The 20,232-nt window shown below is 38.8% G+C and overlaps 1 protein-coding gene across 2 annotated transcripts in view; it reads right to left on the reverse strand.

Annotated features, from left to right (window-relative positions):
• The window catches only part of LOC127413302 (autophagy-related protein 2 homolog A-like), a 66,742-nt gene that overhangs the window by 41,116 nt on the left and 5,394 nt on the right, over positions 1-20,232 (reverse strand). For both annotated transcript variants that reach the window (XR_007892567.1, XM_051650311.1), the window contains exons 4-14: positions 19,977-20,079; positions 18,302-18,440; positions 17,561-17,767; positions 8,463-8,565; positions 8,041-8,208; positions 7,793-7,935; positions 5,600-5,675; positions 5,222-5,474; positions 4,360-4,501; positions 2,308-2,406; positions 508-675 (exon numbers count right to left, since the gene is read on the reverse strand). Coding sequence is in view for 1 of the 2 variants with exons in the window: in XM_051650311.1 (XP_051506271.1) it covers positions 508-675; positions 2,308-2,406; positions 4,360-4,501; positions 5,222-5,474; positions 5,600-5,675; positions 7,793-7,935; positions 8,041-8,208; positions 8,463-8,565; positions 17,561-17,767; positions 18,302-18,440; positions 19,977-20,079 (1,601 nt within the window). In the remaining variant the exon portion in view is untranslated. The remainder of the gene's footprint in view (positions 1-507; positions 676-2,307; positions 2,407-4,359; positions 4,502-5,221; positions 5,475-5,599; positions 5,676-7,792; positions 7,936-8,040; positions 8,209-8,462; positions 8,566-17,560; positions 17,768-18,301; positions 18,441-19,976; positions 20,080-20,232) is intronic.

Below are 20,232 nucleotides of genomic sequence, written 5' to 3' on the forward strand. Positions count from 1 at the left end.
GATGACACAGAAGAGCTCTAAAGGTTTAGGCCGAATCTCATGAATCTTTCAGATTAATCAGATGACCAGCTCCCTCCAATTTACATATTTCTAATTTACTGAATGGTCCATTTGGATCATTCTTTTACTATTAAGGTGAAACTCCTTAGCTGGTGCCACAAGGATGGAGGGAGGGGCCATCTAATATTAATAATCACACACACATACACCTTAAGTGAAGTGTGATCAAAAATCACCACATACTTTGGTGTCTTGTGTGAGGCCCAGTTCATTTAAATTGGTGCCATGGTGATTCTCCCTACAGTCCTAGAAAAGCAGTCTGATCTAAAAAGGACAACATTTTTCTAACAAAATAATTCATGTAAAGGCCATAACAAAAAAATATGAGCTTCGTATTTTCTGCCTTTTAAACCCTTTGGCATATCTGCCCCATTGTAAATGCATTACTGTACACAAGTATGTCACATATGCACTGGTTGGTGCTCTATAGCAGGAGAGTACAGTCACCTCTGCAGTGTATGCTTTGGTTCTTTGGGGTGTTTTTGGGCAGTAGCTCAGAGCCCGCAGGATGTTCTCCAGTCGGCCCAGAATGTCCAGGTCCAACTCAGAGCTGAGCTTCCCGAGCTCAACCCGCAGAGAGCTGTCTTTATGCACCACACGCCGTCTCGTTCCACTCTACATGACAGACAACAGGAAGAGTGTAAACATGTGACCAGTTGAGGCACCAAACATTTTCGGCCAAAATTTCAGTAAAATGGCATTTTCCGTTTTAATGGAATGAGAATGCCTTGGCCGAATATTTGAATTTTTTTTATTGTACTTTGTTTGAAATAGTGTTGAATGGAATATTGTAAACAACATTTTAAAAATTGTTGGAGCCTAGATGTTATTGTAAAGTCAGTTTGAAGAAAGAACAATGTAATAAATGGAGCTGTCAGAATAAAAGCATAACGCATGCGATTAATTAAAAAAGTTTAACGGGTTAACTTTTCTTAATTGGGATTAAAGCAATTACTGTTAATACAGCATAAACACTGGTGTGAGGGGCGGAACCTACTAATGTGTCCACCCGGAGGCATTACACTGACGCAGACGCCACAGCGTCAGAGCCCTTCTACCAAGTTGAGCCTACAAGCTTAGCATAAAATAGCATAATGCGTGGTCCCATAGACATTCTAGTTCAGGGGTGGGGAACCCAGCTCCTGGAGGGCCACTGTCCTGCAAAGTTTAGCTCCAACCCTAATCAAACACACCTGCCCTTAATTTTTTCAAGTAATCCTGGAGACCTTGATTAGTTTGCTCATGTTTGTTTGATTAGGGCTGGAGCTAAACTCTGCAGAACAGTGTCCCTCCAGGAGCTGGGTTCTAATTGACTGTTATGGTCTCTCTTATGATAAAGCCACGGAGTTTATCTCATTAAAAAAAAAAAAAAAAATTCTGACAGTGCTTCCCTGTCAGAGATAAAATTATGGAGAAAGGAACTCTTAACCCTATTTGATGTACAAAACAAGCCCAGATGGGACTTATGATAGAAATCAAGTATTTTTCAGCCTATGTAAGGCATGTTTTAAAAACGACAGAAGCACACCAAATCTTAACTATCACCAAAACGTAGAATGAAACATTTTTGTTAGCAAGCACTTTTCATGGTGAGTTCAAAGTGGCATTTGACGCTGGCATTGACGCTCTGACGTGAATCATGAACGCAGCTTCGCGATTGCTCTAGGAAAGGGGATAACCACAGTCTACCAGCAGATTTATATTGTGGCGGATGACAGTTTGAGGGATTTAATACCCATTGGAATGAATATGCAACCTATGTGGGGACTATTTTTTCAATTAGTCAAACTCCCAGTTAGACTCTGGGAAACATTTAATGTTACTTGAATTGGTGATATTTTAGTGCACTGTCTTTATATTTTCGAAGGCTTTGCTTGGAACATTTTAATAAAGCATTATATTGCTACAGATTGTTTTGTTTCCTTCCCTAAAATGGAAATAAATGAATTTTGACAAGAAAAGAAGTATATACAGTGTCAAATTAATCACGATTAACTACCAAAAATCGCGACTAAAATTTTTAATTGACTGACAGCACTAGTAATACCTCTTAAATGTATTACAATATTAAGAGAATGTATTCTTTTTATTTCAAACAAAGGATCATAAAAATATTTGGTTTCAGTTTTTAGCCAGGTGTGCCCAGATACTGTTTAAGGAAGAAGACAAAGAAAAGGTGAGTTTAAAAATGCTCACACACTTCTCTTAGATCTGAGTCTCAAGACAAGGCAAATGAAGCTACGGTACCTTACGCATATGTTTTTCAGACAGACTGTGGTGGAACTGAGCACATGGTCTGGCAGTGGTGCCCATCAAAGAGAGACCAGCTGACTGGAACTGCAAAAGCTGAGAGAACAATATGAAAGAAACTTATCTGACTGTATGACTTAGTATAATTCAAACTGTGTTCACGTTTGTTCAGAACTCTCTCTGATGTGTGAGAAGCTGGCCGCCAACCAGTTATTTTCTAATAATAAGGCCATTTGAACATTTTAACAAATCAAACTGGTCCAGAGTTCAACAAATTAAACAAAATACTCCACAGAATGATGCAGAGAAAGTATTTCAAGGTGACTTAAAATGATAAAAGGATTTCCTTTGCTCTGTTGAAATAAAAGTGTTCAAAAGTTAGTGACATCACAACATCCATGAATACATTAAGCATATGGCCACCTATGTTTACATATTAACACCTATTCAGAATTCAGCAACTTTGTTACTCATTTCATAAGGGCTTTGTTACTCATTTCTCATGCAAGTTCATTTACATGTAAAAGTCTTAAAGGTACAGTAGCAAAAACAGCCTGTTCAAGTCTTAAGGCTTTTCACACCAATCCCACATTTATGGTGCTAATGTTCATTACGCATGAGCTTTTGAACAGGAACAATGGATTCCAGTGGAGCTATTCAAACCGGGTCCAACAAATCGTCCACCGACAATCCGAAGATTGTTTGTAAAGAGCAGCCCATTTTTTCCCCCTTCAGACTGCAATGAAAACTGACTGACCAATGAGATGGGAGCTTTTTGTCATTTTTTCCAGAGTCACTGCTGCTAGCGCATTGGTTGTGCTAATCAACTGGTAAACAGGTGCTGTGCTCTTTTACTCGTCTCATGCACAAAAACTCTGAATTCAATGCAAATATGCTGTAAATAAATAATATAGAAGTTGTAAGCACATCATTTCCTTTTAGAATATTTATGTAATGTGCTGATACCTCATTTCCCTGGTGTTTTGTCTTAATGTACATATTACTGTGCCTGCTATATTATCCTGTCATTAAAAATAGCAGTGAGGTTCGGCAATTCGTTTGGACTAAACTTGTAGTAAAATATCACATAGAAAAGCTCTTTATATGCAATATATTACTACGAGTATAGCCAAAAGAATTGCCGAACCTCACTGCTATTTTTATTGCAAGGATAATATCACACAAAGTATTCCAGTAACGGTGCTCTTTTTCTCACCACGCACAAGAAACCCTGAATTCAGTACAAATATGCAATAGTTAAAGAAAACACAGGGAGGCCGTTTCTCTTTTATATTATTTTTAATGTTATGCATAATTTAACCTGTTTTACTATTATTTCACGTGTATTTATATCACTGTACCTTGTGTTATATTATCTAGGCATTAAAAAAAAGAGAAGCTGGGTTTGGGAGTTCAATTAGAATATATTCATGGCAAAATTCACACGTAAATATGAAGACATGGTGCAAATGCAACATTACTCATCTCACTCGCACAAAAAACACAGATACTATATACTTCAAAATACATCAAAAACATAGAAAGACCATAATGAAACAGTTATGCCAAATTAGGTAAATATTGCCTCAACAGCGATAAATATATTAATTCCATGCCTTAAGCTGAATGCTTAATAGTCCGAAGAAAACCAAAACAGTGCCACCTACTGTACAGGGGTAAAACAATTTCCATTTCATTCATTTCGGTCTTGATGTGAATAGACACTTTGTCAGCAGTTTGTTTCACAAATTTGATGTGAACAGGCCTTAATGTTCTCAGAGAGAGTAGAACAATGTCATGTAAAACTAAAATATGACTGATTTTCATGCAAGACACCTTGACAAAAATGTATAATTGGACTTCATGGTCCATGTATCTTACAAAAGTATAGAATATGACCCTTTTAAAATTTGCACTATTAATCTAAGTGCGCTCATGCTTGACAATTATTGGGGGGTGGGGAGGGGGGGGTTAAAAAATTACAAAAAGACAAGCAATACAGAAAGCCTAATAAAAGCTGAATTGAAAATTGAAAAGTTTATCGCGTACCTCTGTGTATTGCATGCCACCTGAGTCCCATAGGCACTCCAGCAGTTCCAGCCTGCTGAAGGAGAGGTCAGAGGTCGTGACTCGGTTGTGCCGCCCAGTGCTTCGCATCTCACATGCCAGCTGCACTGCTGCACCAGTCACCCTGGAGACCAGAGGTCAGAGGCAGTCAAAGGGAGTGTGTTTACATATATCTACAGTTGATGTGCAATGACCTTTCATTGAATAGGTTACACTTTTGTTAAAGCATTAGAGGCACAATGGTGTTGTCAGAATTATTAGGCATGTTAGATAAACTATTAAACATTAAGTGTCAATATCCCCCAAAACAAACAATATTTTCACTTTTAAAGCCATTTTTGTATTGTCTAAATGCTTCACTTGTCTGTTACCACAATATTACGCATTTAAATTAACTGAATTATAATATTTATTAGGTTAATATATTTTATTTATAATAATTTTGTTTATTCTAAATTACCTTTATTTGGGGGCCTGTCTCAGTAATTATTGGTATGTGATTAACTGCAATTAATTCGATTAATTACTCTGCATTTCATGTAATTACATCAATTAAATATTTTATTCAATTGACAGCCCTCATTTATGTGAGTCCCATTTTTGGAGCCCAACTCTGTTACTGCATAATATTCCCCCTACTATAAAAAAGGTTGTTCATCACTTGACTGACTCAACTCCCTGTGTTAATGGCTCTAGCAACTGGAAAAGCACTTACATTGTGTTGGAAAACATCGGTCAGTCAAAAATTTTAAGAAATAATTTTTAAATAAAGAATTTTTACGTTTCAGATCCTATTTACTACCCCAATTACTTGAAAGTGGCACAAGCATCATTTCTGCAATACCTGATGTGGGAGTGGAGACATGCTTTAGCAAAGCTCTCCCTCAGATTCTGGAAGTCTCTCTCGCTGAACATAGCATCCTTAAAGAATGCAAGCTCTCGGAAAAACAACCGCGACACCTCAGCCAATGAGGAGAGCCCGTCCGGCCCAGGGGGCGGTTCCTGCTCCAGCAGAGTCAGAGTGACTCCACCCAGAGAGAGACGGAGCAGAGAGTCTGGTTTCAGTGGCTCCGACTGGCTACTGCGAGATGAACGTCCTGTTGGTAAAGAATCGTATCACAATGGTGAAGATTGTTGCCTGATTGCAAGAGAAACGGAAATTAGCTGCAGTGACATTAAAAGTAAGTGTGTGTGTTTGTTTAAAACAGGTTTAGATACATACTTGGAGGTCTGCTACATTGTGGCAAACTAGATAAGGATCCTGGTACAGGATAACGATGAGGGCAATTTAGCATTCCCTGCAGGACAGATTTCATACAGATCAGTCTTATCTCACACACAGTACATTTGTAGTTGATGTATTATGTGTCCATGGACATTTTTGGGTTAAAATATATATGAATGTATAAGGTAGTGTATATCTAAGTTTTTCACCATTTTAATAACTTTTTTTTTTGCCTTTACATGATCCTGCAGTGTGAAAAAAATTAATTAAGTGCAAATATTCCATGTAGTCACTTAAATAATAGGTCATAAAAAGCTCCATTCATAATAATTATAAGAGAATGATCAAAATGTTAAAGAATTTTAGATGGAGAGTAGCATGTCACACCATATGAGGTCAACTGCCCAAAATAATTTTTCACATCTACGAACCATTTACATATAGAAGGCCTGTTCACAGAAAGTCCAATGCAGCTAAACATCACAAAAGTATTCAGTGTTTTAGACAGTTATCGTGTTACATGTAGCACAATTTTATGGAAACAGTGTATTCACAATGCAAATTACACATTCTGACTAGCTTAGTTTACATTCACCTGTGTATTTGCTTCATTGTCTCATTCATTATGATGTGGATATACAGTGGAAAGAAAAAGTATGTGAACCCTTTGGAATTACCTGCATTCACATATAAAATTGTCTTAAATCTGGTTTGATCTTCATCTAAGTTACAATAATGAACAAACTCAATCTGTTTTAACTATTACCAAACAAATGATTGTATTGTTCTTGTACATATTACGAGATTGGAGGTGTGGGTTAGAGCTACTTTGACTTATAAAAAGCGCACAAACATTTTGAGTTTGCCATTCACAAGAAGCATTTTGCTATTTGCGAGGCTTGGTCTGCTGATGTGGACCATGCCTCACAAAAAAGAGATCTCAGAAGATCTACGATCAATAATTGTTGCTTTGCATAAAGCTGGAAAGGGTTACATAGTTATCTCGAAGAGCTTTAATATTCATCCGTCCACAGTTAGACAAACTGTCTAGGAATGGACACGATTTATTACTGTGAATACTCTCCTTAGAAGTTGCCATCCAGCCAAGATGACTCAAAGGGCACACCGCAGAATGCTCAAAGAGGGAAAAAAGGACCCTAGAGTGACAGCTAAAGACTTGAAGAAATCACTGGAACAGGTTAACATTTTTCATTAACATGTTTGTGAGTCTACTATATGGAAAACATTAAACAGGCATGATGTCCATGGCAGAATACCACAAAGGAAGCCGCTGCTTTCTAACAAAACCATTGCTGCGCACCTGAAGTTTGCCAAAGTCCACCTTAACACTCCACAACGCTACTGGGGAAATTTTTTTGTGGACTGATGAAACTAAAACCCTAGGTATAATTCCATTTTGAGGTGAATGCTCAGCATCTGCGTAAAGTCTAATGCGAGCCTGTCAATGTATACTACATATAACTGTGCGCGCATACACATGCGGTCGATGCATGCGATCTACGACTGCTATGAGACACCTGACTTTCTGTTCAGGAGTTTATATCCATAAAGATGTTGTTATATTCCTTCATACTAGAGTTATACTTATGCAGGTATCGCTAGACCTCCTCACACACATACTCTTGACTTGCACATCCAATGTTGTTGGTTTTACCTTCATCTCCTGATCTTTAGTGGTGATAACATCATCTTCTAGCTTTTCTTTGTGACAGCAACAGCTCAAAATGTAAGTGTTGTCACCTTGTGGACCCACTAATTAGTGCAATGTGCATTCGACGCATGGTTAGAAAAATTGGTCTGCAAACGTTCAGTGCTTGCGCACTCTGCTGATGATGAGATTTGCTTCACGCATCCTGTTGAATTGTTTGTGAAGAACACGCAGCACTACATACCGCATAAATAGGGTTCACATACTTTTTCTTACCACTGTATCTGATTAATCTCATATGGCTATAGGAAGCGTTTACAAACATTTTTGTTAGTAATTTTGTTGACGATATGAACACTGGATATCACTATATGTCAAACTCAGAGTGAAGATCATACAGAAGCATTGCTTCCTTTTAAAATCTTGTCATGTTATGTTTTCTGGTCAAACTTGATGTGAACAGATCTTTGCACATCTGAACAGCAGTAGGGTCCTATCACACGTACACAACCAGCACTGACCTGTGGAGACAGAGGCTTTGTTTGAGCCAGGCTGCTCTGGCTGTGAATGGACGACTCCATCTCGCTGTCAGACAATTCACTCCCAGATCGTGTCGACAATACACTGCTGGTCATGTATCCAGCACCCATCGAGTAGAACATCTCTGAGAGAGAAGAACGGTCAAAGAATAAGAAAACTGAACATGATCCTCAACTATAAATGTGCTTCTTGAGAAAGGAGAGGTCTGCCCACAGAAGCCGATTCCCACCTCCATTCTCTATGGTGGTGACGTAAGGCTCTGTGTTCAGCTCCAGGTCTCTGTCAATCATTTCTGCATTCAGCTGTTTACCGAGATCCTCTTCAATCAAACGCAGATCATCAGAGTCCAGTGGCCTAGAGATGCCCCCTGCAGATAGACCTCCACCACTGCTGCCCTCTGAAAGAATCAGAATGAGGGAACACAATCATCCCACTGGCTATACAGTCAGGCTGGAGCAAAGAGCCATATGATCATTGTTGACATGTTTCAACTGCATCATGAAATTATCCTATTTTAGCGCATTTAAATACTTTCGCTGATACCATTTTTTTGCATGAAGAGACACTTGGGTATCAGGACATGAGATAGAGTCATCAGCATCACTGCTAGACAGGAACACACACAGTTGACTGTACAAACGCCCAGGTTACCTGAAGTCTCAATGCAGAGGGCAGACAGGAGATCGGTCAGGTGAGTGATCTGATTGGGGGACAGCAGCAGGTGGAGACAGCCCACCTTACCATCCAACTCAAACTAAGAGAAGAGACATAATTCAGCACTTGAGAGACTACAAAATAAACTTTCAGTGTGAACGACAGAAAGTACACTTGAATCTATTTTGTTTTCAAAACCTTACTGAAATTTTTCATGCACCCTGAAGCAGAATGATGCAATCAATTTCTTACTAATACAGAAAATGTATGAATGTCCATTTCATGTGAAAGGCCATAAAACATTCTCATTTTGTCTTTCTACTTTGTGCATTCAGTTTATGATTATAATTTGTTTTTTTTTAAATAATGCGCTATAAAAATGAATGCAATTAATCATGTCCCCTGACAAGTTCATTCTGTTTAAAAAAAAAAAAAAATACATATTTTCTATTGGAGCAATTCAAGCTTGAAGTACATATTTTTACAAGCCACATCAGCAGGGGGCAACATGCCTCAACAAACCTCACAAAGAGTGCAGCCACAGAATGAAAGTTGATAAACCTTCATCCATCCAACAATCAATCTTCTATAGCCACTTGTCCTATGTAGGGTCGCAGGTAGTGCTGGAGCCTATCCCAGCTGTCTCAGGCTGAAGGCAGGAAAACACCCTGGACAGGTGGCCAGTCCATCACAAGGCTAGCACACACAGACATACTCAATCACACTCTCACTCACACCTACTGGCAATTTAGAGTTTCCAATTCACTTGACCTGCATGTTTGTGAACTGTGGGGGAAACCGGAGCACACAGAGGAAACCCATGCGAACATGGGGAGAACATGCAAGCTGCACACAGAAAGGCCCTGGATAAGGTGTTGGAGTGATGGCTGCTGGAAATGGGGCCTGTCTAGATTTGATCAAAAATGACTTTTTTCAAATAGTGATGGTGCTGTTTTTTTACATCAGGACTTGAACTGGGACCTTCGTGCTGTGAGGTGACAGTGCTACCCAATGAACCACATGCTGCCCCGAGCTGAAAAACCTTCCTGTGTTAATATGACTCGCTTAATCTGACTGACCACTAATATTAGTACTCGACTGAGCAGAACCGCTAAACATTTAAGTGCATTCCGTCTGTCTTTTAAACCTTCGAATTTATCTAGTTACAGTGCATTCAGAAAGTATTCAGATCCCTTCATTTTTTTCACATTTTGTTATGTTGCAGACTTATGCTAAAATGCTTTAAATAATTTTTTCACATCAATCTACACTTCATACCCCATAATGACAAAGCAAAAAACTTAATGACAAAATGGCATTACCCCATATATCCCCACAATATACTTTCCATACCCCATAATGACAAAAAAAGTTTTTTGATAACTTTGCAAATTTATTAAAAAGAAAAAAAATGAAATATCACATTGACATGAGTATTCAGACCCTTAACTCAGTAATTAGTTGAAGCACCTTTGGTAGTGATTACAGCCTCAAGTCTTTTTGGGTATGATGTATCAAGCTTTGCACACCTGAATTTGGGGATTTTCAGCCATTCTTGAGAGGATCTCTGCAGATCCTCTCAAACTCTGTCAGGTTGGATGGGGACGTCGGGGGACAGTCATTTTCAGGTCTCTCCAGAGATGTTCGATTGGGTTCAAGTCCGGGCTCTGGCTGGGCCACTCAAGGACATTCACAGAGTTGTCCCTAAGCCACTGTTGCGTTGTCTTGGCTGTATGCTTAGGGTCACTGTCCTGTTGGAAGGTGAACCTTCAGCCCAGTCTGAGGTCCTGAGCGCTCTGGACCAGGTTTTCATTAAGGATATCTCTGTATTTTGCTGCGTTTCACTTTCCTTCAACCCTGACCAGTCCTCCAGGCCCTGCCACTGAAAAACACCTCCACAGCATGATGCTACCACCACCATGCTTCACCACTGGGATGGTATTACGCAGATGATGAGCGGTGCCTGGTTTCCTCCAGACATGTTGCTTGGAATTGAGGCCAAACAGTTCAATCTTTGTTTCATCAGACCAGAGAATCTTGTTTCTCACAGTCTGAGAGTCCTTTAGGTGCTTTTTTGCTTTCTTGCACTGAGGAGAGGCTTCCGTCTGGCCACTCTGCCATAAAGCACAGATCGGTAGAGTGTGTTTTTCCCATCTCCACACATGATCTCTGGCGCTCAACCAGAGAAGGCTCTTCTCCCCAATTGCTCAGTTTGGCCGGGTGGCCAGCTCTAGGAAGAGTTCTTGTTGTTCCAAACTTCTTCCATTTAAGAATTATGGAGGCCACTGTGCTCTTGAGAACCTTCAATGCAGCCAAAATTCTTTTGTAGCCTTCCCTGTGATCTGTAGCCCTCCCAGATCTGTGCCTCGACACAATCCTGTCTCTGAGCTCTGCAGGCAGTTCCTTTGACCTCATGGCTTGGTTTTTGCTCTGATATGCATTTTCAGCTGTGAGACTTTATATACACTGGCAGCCAAAAGTTTGGAATAATGTACAGATTTTGCTCTTATGGACAGAAATTGGTACTTTTATTCACCAAAGTGGCATTCAACTGATCACAATGTATAGTCAGGACATTGATAAAGTGAAAATGTATTATTACAATTTGAAAAAACTTCTTAAACTACTTCAGAGAGTTCTCATCAAAAAATCCTCCATGTGCAGCAATGACAGCTTTGCAGATCCTTGGCATTCTAGCTGTCAGTTTGTCCAGATACTCAGGTGACATTTCACCCCACGCTTCCTGTAGCACTTGCCATAGATGTGGTCTTGTTGGGCACTTCTCACGCACCTTACTCTCTAGCTCATCCCACAAAAGCTCAATGGGGTTAAGATCCATAACATTCTTTTCCAATTATCTGTTGTCCAATGTCTGTGTTTCTTTGCCACTCTAACCTTTTCTTTTTGTTTTTCTGTTTCAAAAGTGGCTTTTTCTTTGCAATTCTTCCCATAAGGCCTGAACCCCTGAGTCTTCTCTTTACTGTTGTACATGAAACTGGTGTTGAGCGGGTAGAATTCAATGAAGCTGTCAGCTGAGGACATGTGAGGTGTCTATTTCTCAAACTAGAGACTCTGATGTACTTATCCTCTTGTTTAGTTGTACATCTGGCCTTCCACATCTCTTTCTGTCCTTGTTAGAGCCAGTTGTCCTTTGTCTCTGAAGACTGTAGTGTACACCTTTGTATGAAATCTTCAGGGTTTTTTTGGGCAATTTCAAGCATTATATAGCCTTCATTCCTCAAAACAATGATTGTTTCTTTTTTGCCATTTTGACTTAATATTGACCTTAAGACATGCCAGTCTATTGCATACTGTGGCAACTCAAAAACAAACACAATGTTAAGCTTCATTTAATGAACCAAATAGCTTTCAGCTGTGTTTGATATAATGGCAAGTGATTTTCTAGTACCAAATTAGCAATTTAACGTGATTACTCAAGGATAAGTTGTTGGAGTGATGGCTGCTGGACATGGGGCCTGTCTAGTTTTGATCAAAAATGACTTTTTTTAAATAGTGATGGTGCTGTTTTTTACATCAGTAATGTCCTGACTATACTTTGTGATCAGCTAAATGCTACTTTGGTGAAAAAGTATCAATGTCCTTCCGAAACAGCAAAATCTGAACATTATTCCAAACTTTTGGCCGCCAGTGTAGATAGATGTGTGCCTTTCCAAATCATGTCCAATCAACTGAATTTGCCACAGGTGGACTCCAGTAAAAGTGTTGAAACATCTCAAAGATGATCTAGAGAAATGGGATGCACCTGAGCTAAATTTCAATTGTCATAGCAAAGGGTCTGAATACTTATGTCAATGTGATATTTAAGTTTTTTCATTTTAATAAATTTGCAAAGTTATCAAAAATCTGTTTTTTGCTTTGTCATTATGGGGTATGGAGTGTAGATTGATGTGAAAAAATAAATAAAAATAAAGCATTTTAGCACAAGGGTGCAACATAACAAAATGTGAAACAAATGAAGGGGTCTGAATACTTTCTGAATGCACTGTATGTTACTGATCTTCAGGGTTTTTAACACATTGCTGTGTTAAATTAACAAATTGTTACCTAATTCTCCTTTTTATCTCCTTCTTGACAGCCCAAAGGTGTTTAATCATTGGGAAAGTTGTCTTACTGTATGCCAATTTTGTCACAAATTTGACATTGTATTTCCATTGTAATTTTTTTTGTTATGTCCAAAGTAAAATAGTGCCAGACTATGGATGTTGATCTAGGTAGCAATTTTGTACACGTTGGTTTCGCGAGCGAGCGGCGAATTAATGACTACATTTACATGGACACCAGAAAGTGCCGTATTGCAAGAAAGAGGGTTATTGGAGAAAGCAGTGTGCCCGTTTACAAGCACTCTATAAGCGGCTTACTTTTTCAGTCGTCTGGGTTCTGGAAGTATTTTCTAGGGATACACCGATTCCACTTTTTCTCTTCCGATCCGATATCGGAAATCTCAGTATCGGCCGATACTGATCCCGATACCAGTGTTGTTTTTTTGCATAATCAGTTTAGAATCTCTTTACATTATTTTGTGGAACTAATTGGGTGTGCTCTTTAATATGTAAAGAAACACAAACCTCTAACTACACATTATTTCAATATAAATGTATAGCTTATTAAGAAAACTTTATTGTTAACTAGTATACTGGATAATGTAGCAGCAAAATTAACAGTAATTCCAGTATAAGTCATCAGTAAAGAAGAAGCCGTTTGTTTGGCAAAACATTTTCAACTTGTATCTGGACTTTATAGGATTCAGATCTTTTGTTTTGTTCAATTTAGTTGTAAGATATCAGTTCACTTCATTCACACAGTTATTTTTTGGAACCCATTCAACTTAAATATTATTATAATTTGTAAACAAATGATAATAATAATAATATATAATAGTAATATATAGTAATATATCTCAATCGTTAATATATCTCACCTTTAACTTTTAAACCCTCATGCTTTTATTTTGACATTCTGAACTCTCCAGGAAGTCCTGTATGTTCACAGTAGTTTGATTCGCTTCTTATTCAAATTCTGATAAAAAAATAAAAAAAACGCCTTCAGTGCCATTCTAAATGCATATTATAAGTAAACCGAACTATTGAGCATCTACATCTGAGATGTTGTTCGTGAGTAGTGCTCAAATACTGTGCACCGCGTGAAGGCTAAAAATAGCCGCGAGTGTGTGTGTAAACAGAGCAGCACCATTCAATAATGCGCTGGAGCTGCGTGTGCATTTTATACATTAACTTATATATTTACAGCCTTTTGTGATTCACAGAGCTATCACACGTCTTCAAGTGGCTTTTAATAAAATGCACGAGTCATATGAACTACTTTACTGGTGTTTTAATGGTTCACTTATGTCATTTTTGGAGCTTGACAGTAACGAACATGACTAACACACAGTATCGGATTTGGATCGGGCTCGTCGGACCGATACCCGATCTGTCTTAAAGCTTCAGTAACGGAGCCGATACCGATCCAGGTATCGGATCGGTGCATCCCTAGTATTTTCCCCATTAATTTCTTCCATAGACTTTTAATAAAATCCTTCATAAAACCGTTGTGAGCCATGAACTAGTCCAACCAGTTCCGAGGTGATTCACAACATCATGAACTTTGTTTTGAGGCAAAAAAGTATTTGAAAATCAGACATAAAGACAAAGGTACAAGGCTGTGTACTTGCCGTCTTTCATGAGGGCACAAACTACAATCCCATGAAGAATTGCGAATGATATCATTAAAAAAACTATGGGAATATATAAAACATAAAATTTTTGGTTGTTGATTATAACTATAGAAACAATATATTTTAAGTTTATTGCAAAATATCCCAATATGTACAAATATATAAGTAAGTAGTTTTAGAGTGAAGGGAGACCGACTCCATTTCGTCATTCACAGTCCGTCATGGGAGCTCGCGGTTGCTGCAGGGAACGTTTCGCGGGTTTCATTGGCCTCTGATTGGTGGATCTTTCTCTGCTGGGTAAAGGGTTATGTAGTTGTTTACCATGGATTCCACTATCAAACACGCTGTAACAAGTTCACAAGGAGGGGAAAGGAGGAAGCGGTAGACGGCGAAATCCAACTCAAAACTCGCTTTTCAGCGGACTTTAATAAACATGCTCTCGGGGTGTGTGTGCAGTTCTCTCTTGCCCTCTGTCATCTGGCTCGCTCTTAAATCCCTCTACAACTCTCTCTGCAGACAAGCAGCTGTTAGAAATAATCAATGACAGGTGATGATCCTTACAGTTCTCATCTCCCGATCTTGCGCTCCATTCACAAACCGGTGCTCAATCACGCCCCTACCTCTGCACACGCTTTTTAAACAATGAAGTTAATATAATGCAGACGGATGGCTTCAACGGAAGCAAATACCATCGATGAATAACCTTGTAGCTCATGGTAGGTCTGTCTTTAAGGTTTAAAAGCTATTGTTGAAAATCAATTTGTCAATGGGATAAATTAATGGGATATTTACTTCTGGAATCAGACTGTTGCGCTCTATTGTTAACACAAAGGACACGTTATTGACACCTGGACGAAGCACAACAGATTGCAGGGATCTCATGATTTTCAAAGTTTCAACTTCTTTTTAACATGACACAGCTTCCTAAAAACGTGGCGTTTATGATGCTGAAAACCAGTGAGACGCTTCAAATGTGTCCGTCTGACAATTATGTGCATAAATCCACAATTAAAAATAGCGCTGCGGAACGTAACACGTCCTGTGAGAACAAGACATATTGACGAACTCAAATGCAAAATGGATTGCTGTCGACTTTAGGCGTGTTCAGTGATATGGGAACAGGGCTGCCAAGTATTCTACCAGCCAAAAATGGGACATTGCAACTCTAAATACGAAAAAATATATATACAGGTGCATCTCAATAAATTAGAATATCGTGGAAAAGTTCATTTATTTCAGTAATTCAACTCAAATTGTGAAACTCGTGTATTAAATAAATTCAATGCACACAGACTGAAGTAGTTTAAGTCTTTGGTTCTTTTAATTGTGATGATTTTGGCTCACATTTAACAAAAACCCACCAATTCATTATCTAAAAAAATTAGAATATGGTGACATGCCAATCAGCTAATCAACTCAAAACACCTGCAAAGGTTTCCTGAGCCTTCAAAATGGTCTCTCAGTTTGGTTCACTAGGCTACACAATCATGGGGAAGACTGCTGATCTGACAGTTGTCCAGAAGACAATCACTGACACCCTTCACAAGGAGGATACACAAACATTCAGAAACATTCATTGCCAAAGAAGCTGGCTGTTCACAGAGTGCTGTATCCAAGAATGTTAACAGAAAGTTGAGTGGAAGGAAAAAGTGTTGAAGAAAAAGATGCACAACCAACCGAGAGAACCGCAGCCTTATGAGGATTGTCAAGCAAAATCGATCCAAGAATTTGGGTGAACTTCATAAGGAATGGACTGAGGCTGGGGTCAAGGCATCAAGAGCCACCACACACAGACGTGTCAAGGAATTTGGCTACAGTTGTCGTATTCCTCTTGTTAAGCCACTCCTGAACCACAGACAACGTCAGAGGCATCTTACCTGGGCTAAGGAGAAGAAGAACTGGACTGTTGCCCAGTGGACCAAAGTCCTCTTTTCAGATGAGAGCAAGTTTTGTATTTCATTTGGAAACCAAGGTCCTAGAGTCTGGAGGAAGGGTGGAGAAGCTCATAGCCCAAGTTGCTTGAAGTCCAGTGTTAAGTTTCCACAGTCTGTGATGATTTGGGGTGCAATGTCATCTGCTGGTGTTGGTCCATTGTGTTTTTTGAAAACCAAAGTCACTGCACCCGTTTACCAAGAAATTTTGGAGCACTTCATGCTTCCTTCTGCTGACCAGCTTTTTAAAGATGCTGATTTCATTTTCCAGCAGGATTTGGCACCTGCCCACACTGCCAAAAGCACCAAAAGTTGGTTAAATGACCATGGTGTTGGTGTGCTTGACTGGCCAGCAAACTCACCAGACCTGAACCCCATAGAGAATCTATGGGGTATTGTCAAGAGGAAAATGAGAAACAAGAGACCAAAAAATGCAGATGAGCTGAAGGCCACTGTCAAAGAAACCTGGGCTTCCTACCACCTCAGCAGTGCCACAAACTGATCACCTCCATGCCACGCCGAATTGAGGCAGTAATTAAAGCAAACGGAGCCCCTACCAAGTATTGAGTACATATACAGTAAATGAACATACTTTCCAGAAGGCCAACAATTCACTAAAAATGTTTTTTTTATTGGTCTTATGATGTATTCTAATTTTTTGAGATAGTGAATTGGTGGGATTTTGTTAAATGTGAGCCAAAATCATCACAATTAAAAGAACCAAAGACTTAAACTACTTCAGTCTGTGTGCACTGAATTTATTTAATACACGAGTTTCACAATTTGAGTTGAATTACTGAAATAAATGAACTTTTCCACGACATTCTAATTTATTGAGATGCACCTGTATATAATTAACGGGTAAACACACAGGTATACACTTGTTTAAAGTGGATTTTTATGGGATAGAAAACCCATTATAATAATAGTGTATTTCTGCTTGGGTTACAGTGTCTTTGTTTTAGCATTAAATAGTGTTTATCAGAAGGGAAATGTAAGGAAACCATATTAAGTATTTTTTACTAAACCTTAATGCATACTGTACTTTTGTACTAAATGTGTTGCAGTTTCTCTCACCATTTTTCAGCTGAGTTTAAGAACTGTTGGCACCACTATAAACAAACAATCTATTGACTTCTAAAGTCTAATCAATGCTTTTCTTGTTTGCCACAATAATACACTATCATACATTTCAATCTGAATATCATATACAGTATATTTATAATTATTTGAATTATTTTGTATTATTATATAGAATTATCTTTATTTGGGGGCCTTTCTCAGCAAATAGTGACATGTGTGATTAATTTGATTAATTAATCTGCATGACATGTAATCAGTTCGATTAAAGATTGTAATCGATTGACAGCCCTAGTTGTAACTTTAGAGCAATGTAGTGAAAATTTTAGACATTGCAATGGTTTCATTTTCAGGCGCTGAATTCAGGCTGATGGGTTGAGAGCACAAACCTTGGGCCCAGGCAGCATTTCGTTTTGTTTGATTTTCACAGTCGTCTCTATGAATCCCGAGCACTGTCCAATCAGCAAGGGTTCAGGGGACTTCTGGGTCAGATTCAGTGATTGTGGGGCATCAGAGGCAACTTCATCATCATCATCATCATCATCTGTCTTTTTAAAACTCTCCCTGCTGCTCTCCATGTCAAAATGAATCAGTCCCTGAAACACATGAAAGAAGCTCAAATAATTCAACAACAGCATTTTATTTACAGGAATAATACCCTTTAACCTGAGTTAAGTGCCTTGCTCAAGGGCACAACGGCATTTTGCAAGGTTCAGGTCTACAACCTTTCAGTTTCCAACTCACAACACACTAAAACTGCACTAGATTTTTACATTTTCTGAAGAGTGGTTCTAGCTAGAATGTTTGCCAGGGCTTTTTGCTATGTGGTTGCTAAGGTGTTCAAAGTGGTTGTTAGCGTGTTGTTGTGCAGTTGCTAGGGGCTCTGGGTGGTTGCTAGGCTAGGGTCCCTCCATCAATACAAATATACGGGATTGTTTGTATATGGGAATTACAAGCAATGGTAATAATGATGTTTGCTTCAGTCAACTATTATTACCCAAAACGACATGTGAAAAAAAATCAACTCTAAATGATTGCTTTACATTTCAGTTCTAAGTGGGCGGTTCTTGGCTAGGACTATTGCGGGGTTTTTTTTTTGTGTTTTTTTTCGAGACTACAGTGCTTCTCACCTGTGATCCTCCCAGGGTCTCGTAGAGCAGCTGTACAGAGTTGAGCTGTAGGATCTTGTGCAGGAAGGCTGGTGGCTGGTGGATGTCTACAGGCACTGTCTGGCTTGAGTCTCTCACAGCCTCATCACAATAGTCCAACCTGCAATACCACACATAGCCACCGGGGACACGATACAGATCAGTTACCAACAAAGAAATGCATTGTAGAAATCAGTTTATTTATCAGATATACACTGGTGGCCAAAAGTTTGGAATAATGTACAGATTTTGCTCTTATGGAAAGAAATTGGTACTTTTATTCACCAAAGTGGCATTCAACTGATCACAATGTATAGGCAGTACATTAATAACATAAAAAATTACTATTACAATTTGAAAAAAATGTTCAGAACTTCTTAAACTACTTCAAACTCCTCCATGTGCAGCAATGACAGCTTTGCAGATCCTTGGCATTCCAGCTGTCAGTTTGTCCAGATACTCGTCCAGATACACTTCCTGTAGCACTTGCCATAGATGTGGCTGTCTTGTCGGGCACTTCTCACGCACCTTACTCTCTAGCTCATCCCACAAAAGCTCAATGGGGTTAAGATCCATAACACTCTTTTCCAATTATCTGTTGTCCAATGTCTGTGTTTCTTTGCCACTCTAACCTTTTCTTTATGTTTTTCTGTTTCAAAAGTGTCTTTTTCTTTGCAATTCTTCCCATAAGGCCTGCACCCCTGAGTCTTCTCTTTACTGTTGTACATGAAACTGGTGTTGAGCGGGTAGAATTCAATGAAGCTGTCAGCTGAGGACATGTGAGGCTTCTATTTCTCAAACTAGAGACTCTGATGTACTGATCCTCTTGTTTAGTTGTACATCTGGCCTTCCACATCTCTTTCTGTCCTTGTTAGAGCCAGTTGTCCTTTATCTTTGAAGACTGTAGTGTACACCTTTGTATGAAATCTTCAGTTTTTTTGGGCAATTTCAAGCATTGTATAACCTTCATTCCTCAAAACAATGATTGACTGACGAGTTTCTAGAGAAAGCTGTTTTTTTTTTTGTTGCCATTTTTGACCTAATATTGACCTTAAGACATGCCAGTCTATTGCATATGGCAACCCAAAAACAAACACAAAGACAATGTTAAGCTTCATTTAATGAACCAAATAGCTTTCAACTGTATTTGATATAATGGCAAATGATTTTCTAGTACCAAATGATCGATTTAACATGATTACTCAAGGATAAGGTGTTGGAGTGATGGCTGCTGGAAATGGGGACTGTCTAGTTTTGATCAAAAATGTCTTTTTTCAAATAGTGATGGTGCTGTTTTTTACATCAGTAATGTCCTGACTATACTTTGTGATCAGTTGAATGCCACTTTGGTGAATTAAAGTACCAATTTCTTTCCGAAACAGCAAAATCTGTACATTATTCCAAACTTTTGGCCACCAGTTTAATAAGTCTATGAGTGTCTAGGAGTCACTAAGTATGTCATAGCACTGCTTTTAGTTGAACCAGTGGATCTTCTAAAACAATTTAAAGCTCTTTTTAGTATTTAGCATTTGTTTTTCTATTGAAGGAGTTACCTGACATGCACTGTTTGTAGTACTACCAATTATAATACCTTATAAATACACACATAAAACATAATTTTCATGTCTACAAAGATGTGATTTATGTGAGGTCTCACCGTTTAATGCGCATCTCTAAGGCAACCCCAGTGTCAGCGTCCAGGGGATGGTGTTCTACTCTCACTACGGTCTCCAGAAAGGTGACTTTAATTCGACGCAGGACTGTAAACATATAAACAGTCCAGTAAATCTGAATATATCAAGCTAAAGCTTCCAGTAATAGACAAGTTCATGAACCACAAAAAAGATATTTAAGGAATGTTCCACATTCAGTACAAGTTAAGCATTATCGAAAGCATTTGTGGCATAAAGTCC

The sequence above is a fragment of the Myxocyprinus asiaticus genome, chromosome 22 (assembly GCF_019703515.2).
Source record: "Myxocyprinus asiaticus isolate MX2 ecotype Aquarium Trade chromosome 22, UBuf_Myxa_2, whole genome shotgun sequence".
Taxonomy (NCBI): Eukaryota; Metazoa; Chordata; class Actinopteri; order Cypriniformes; family Catostomidae; genus Myxocyprinus; species Myxocyprinus asiaticus.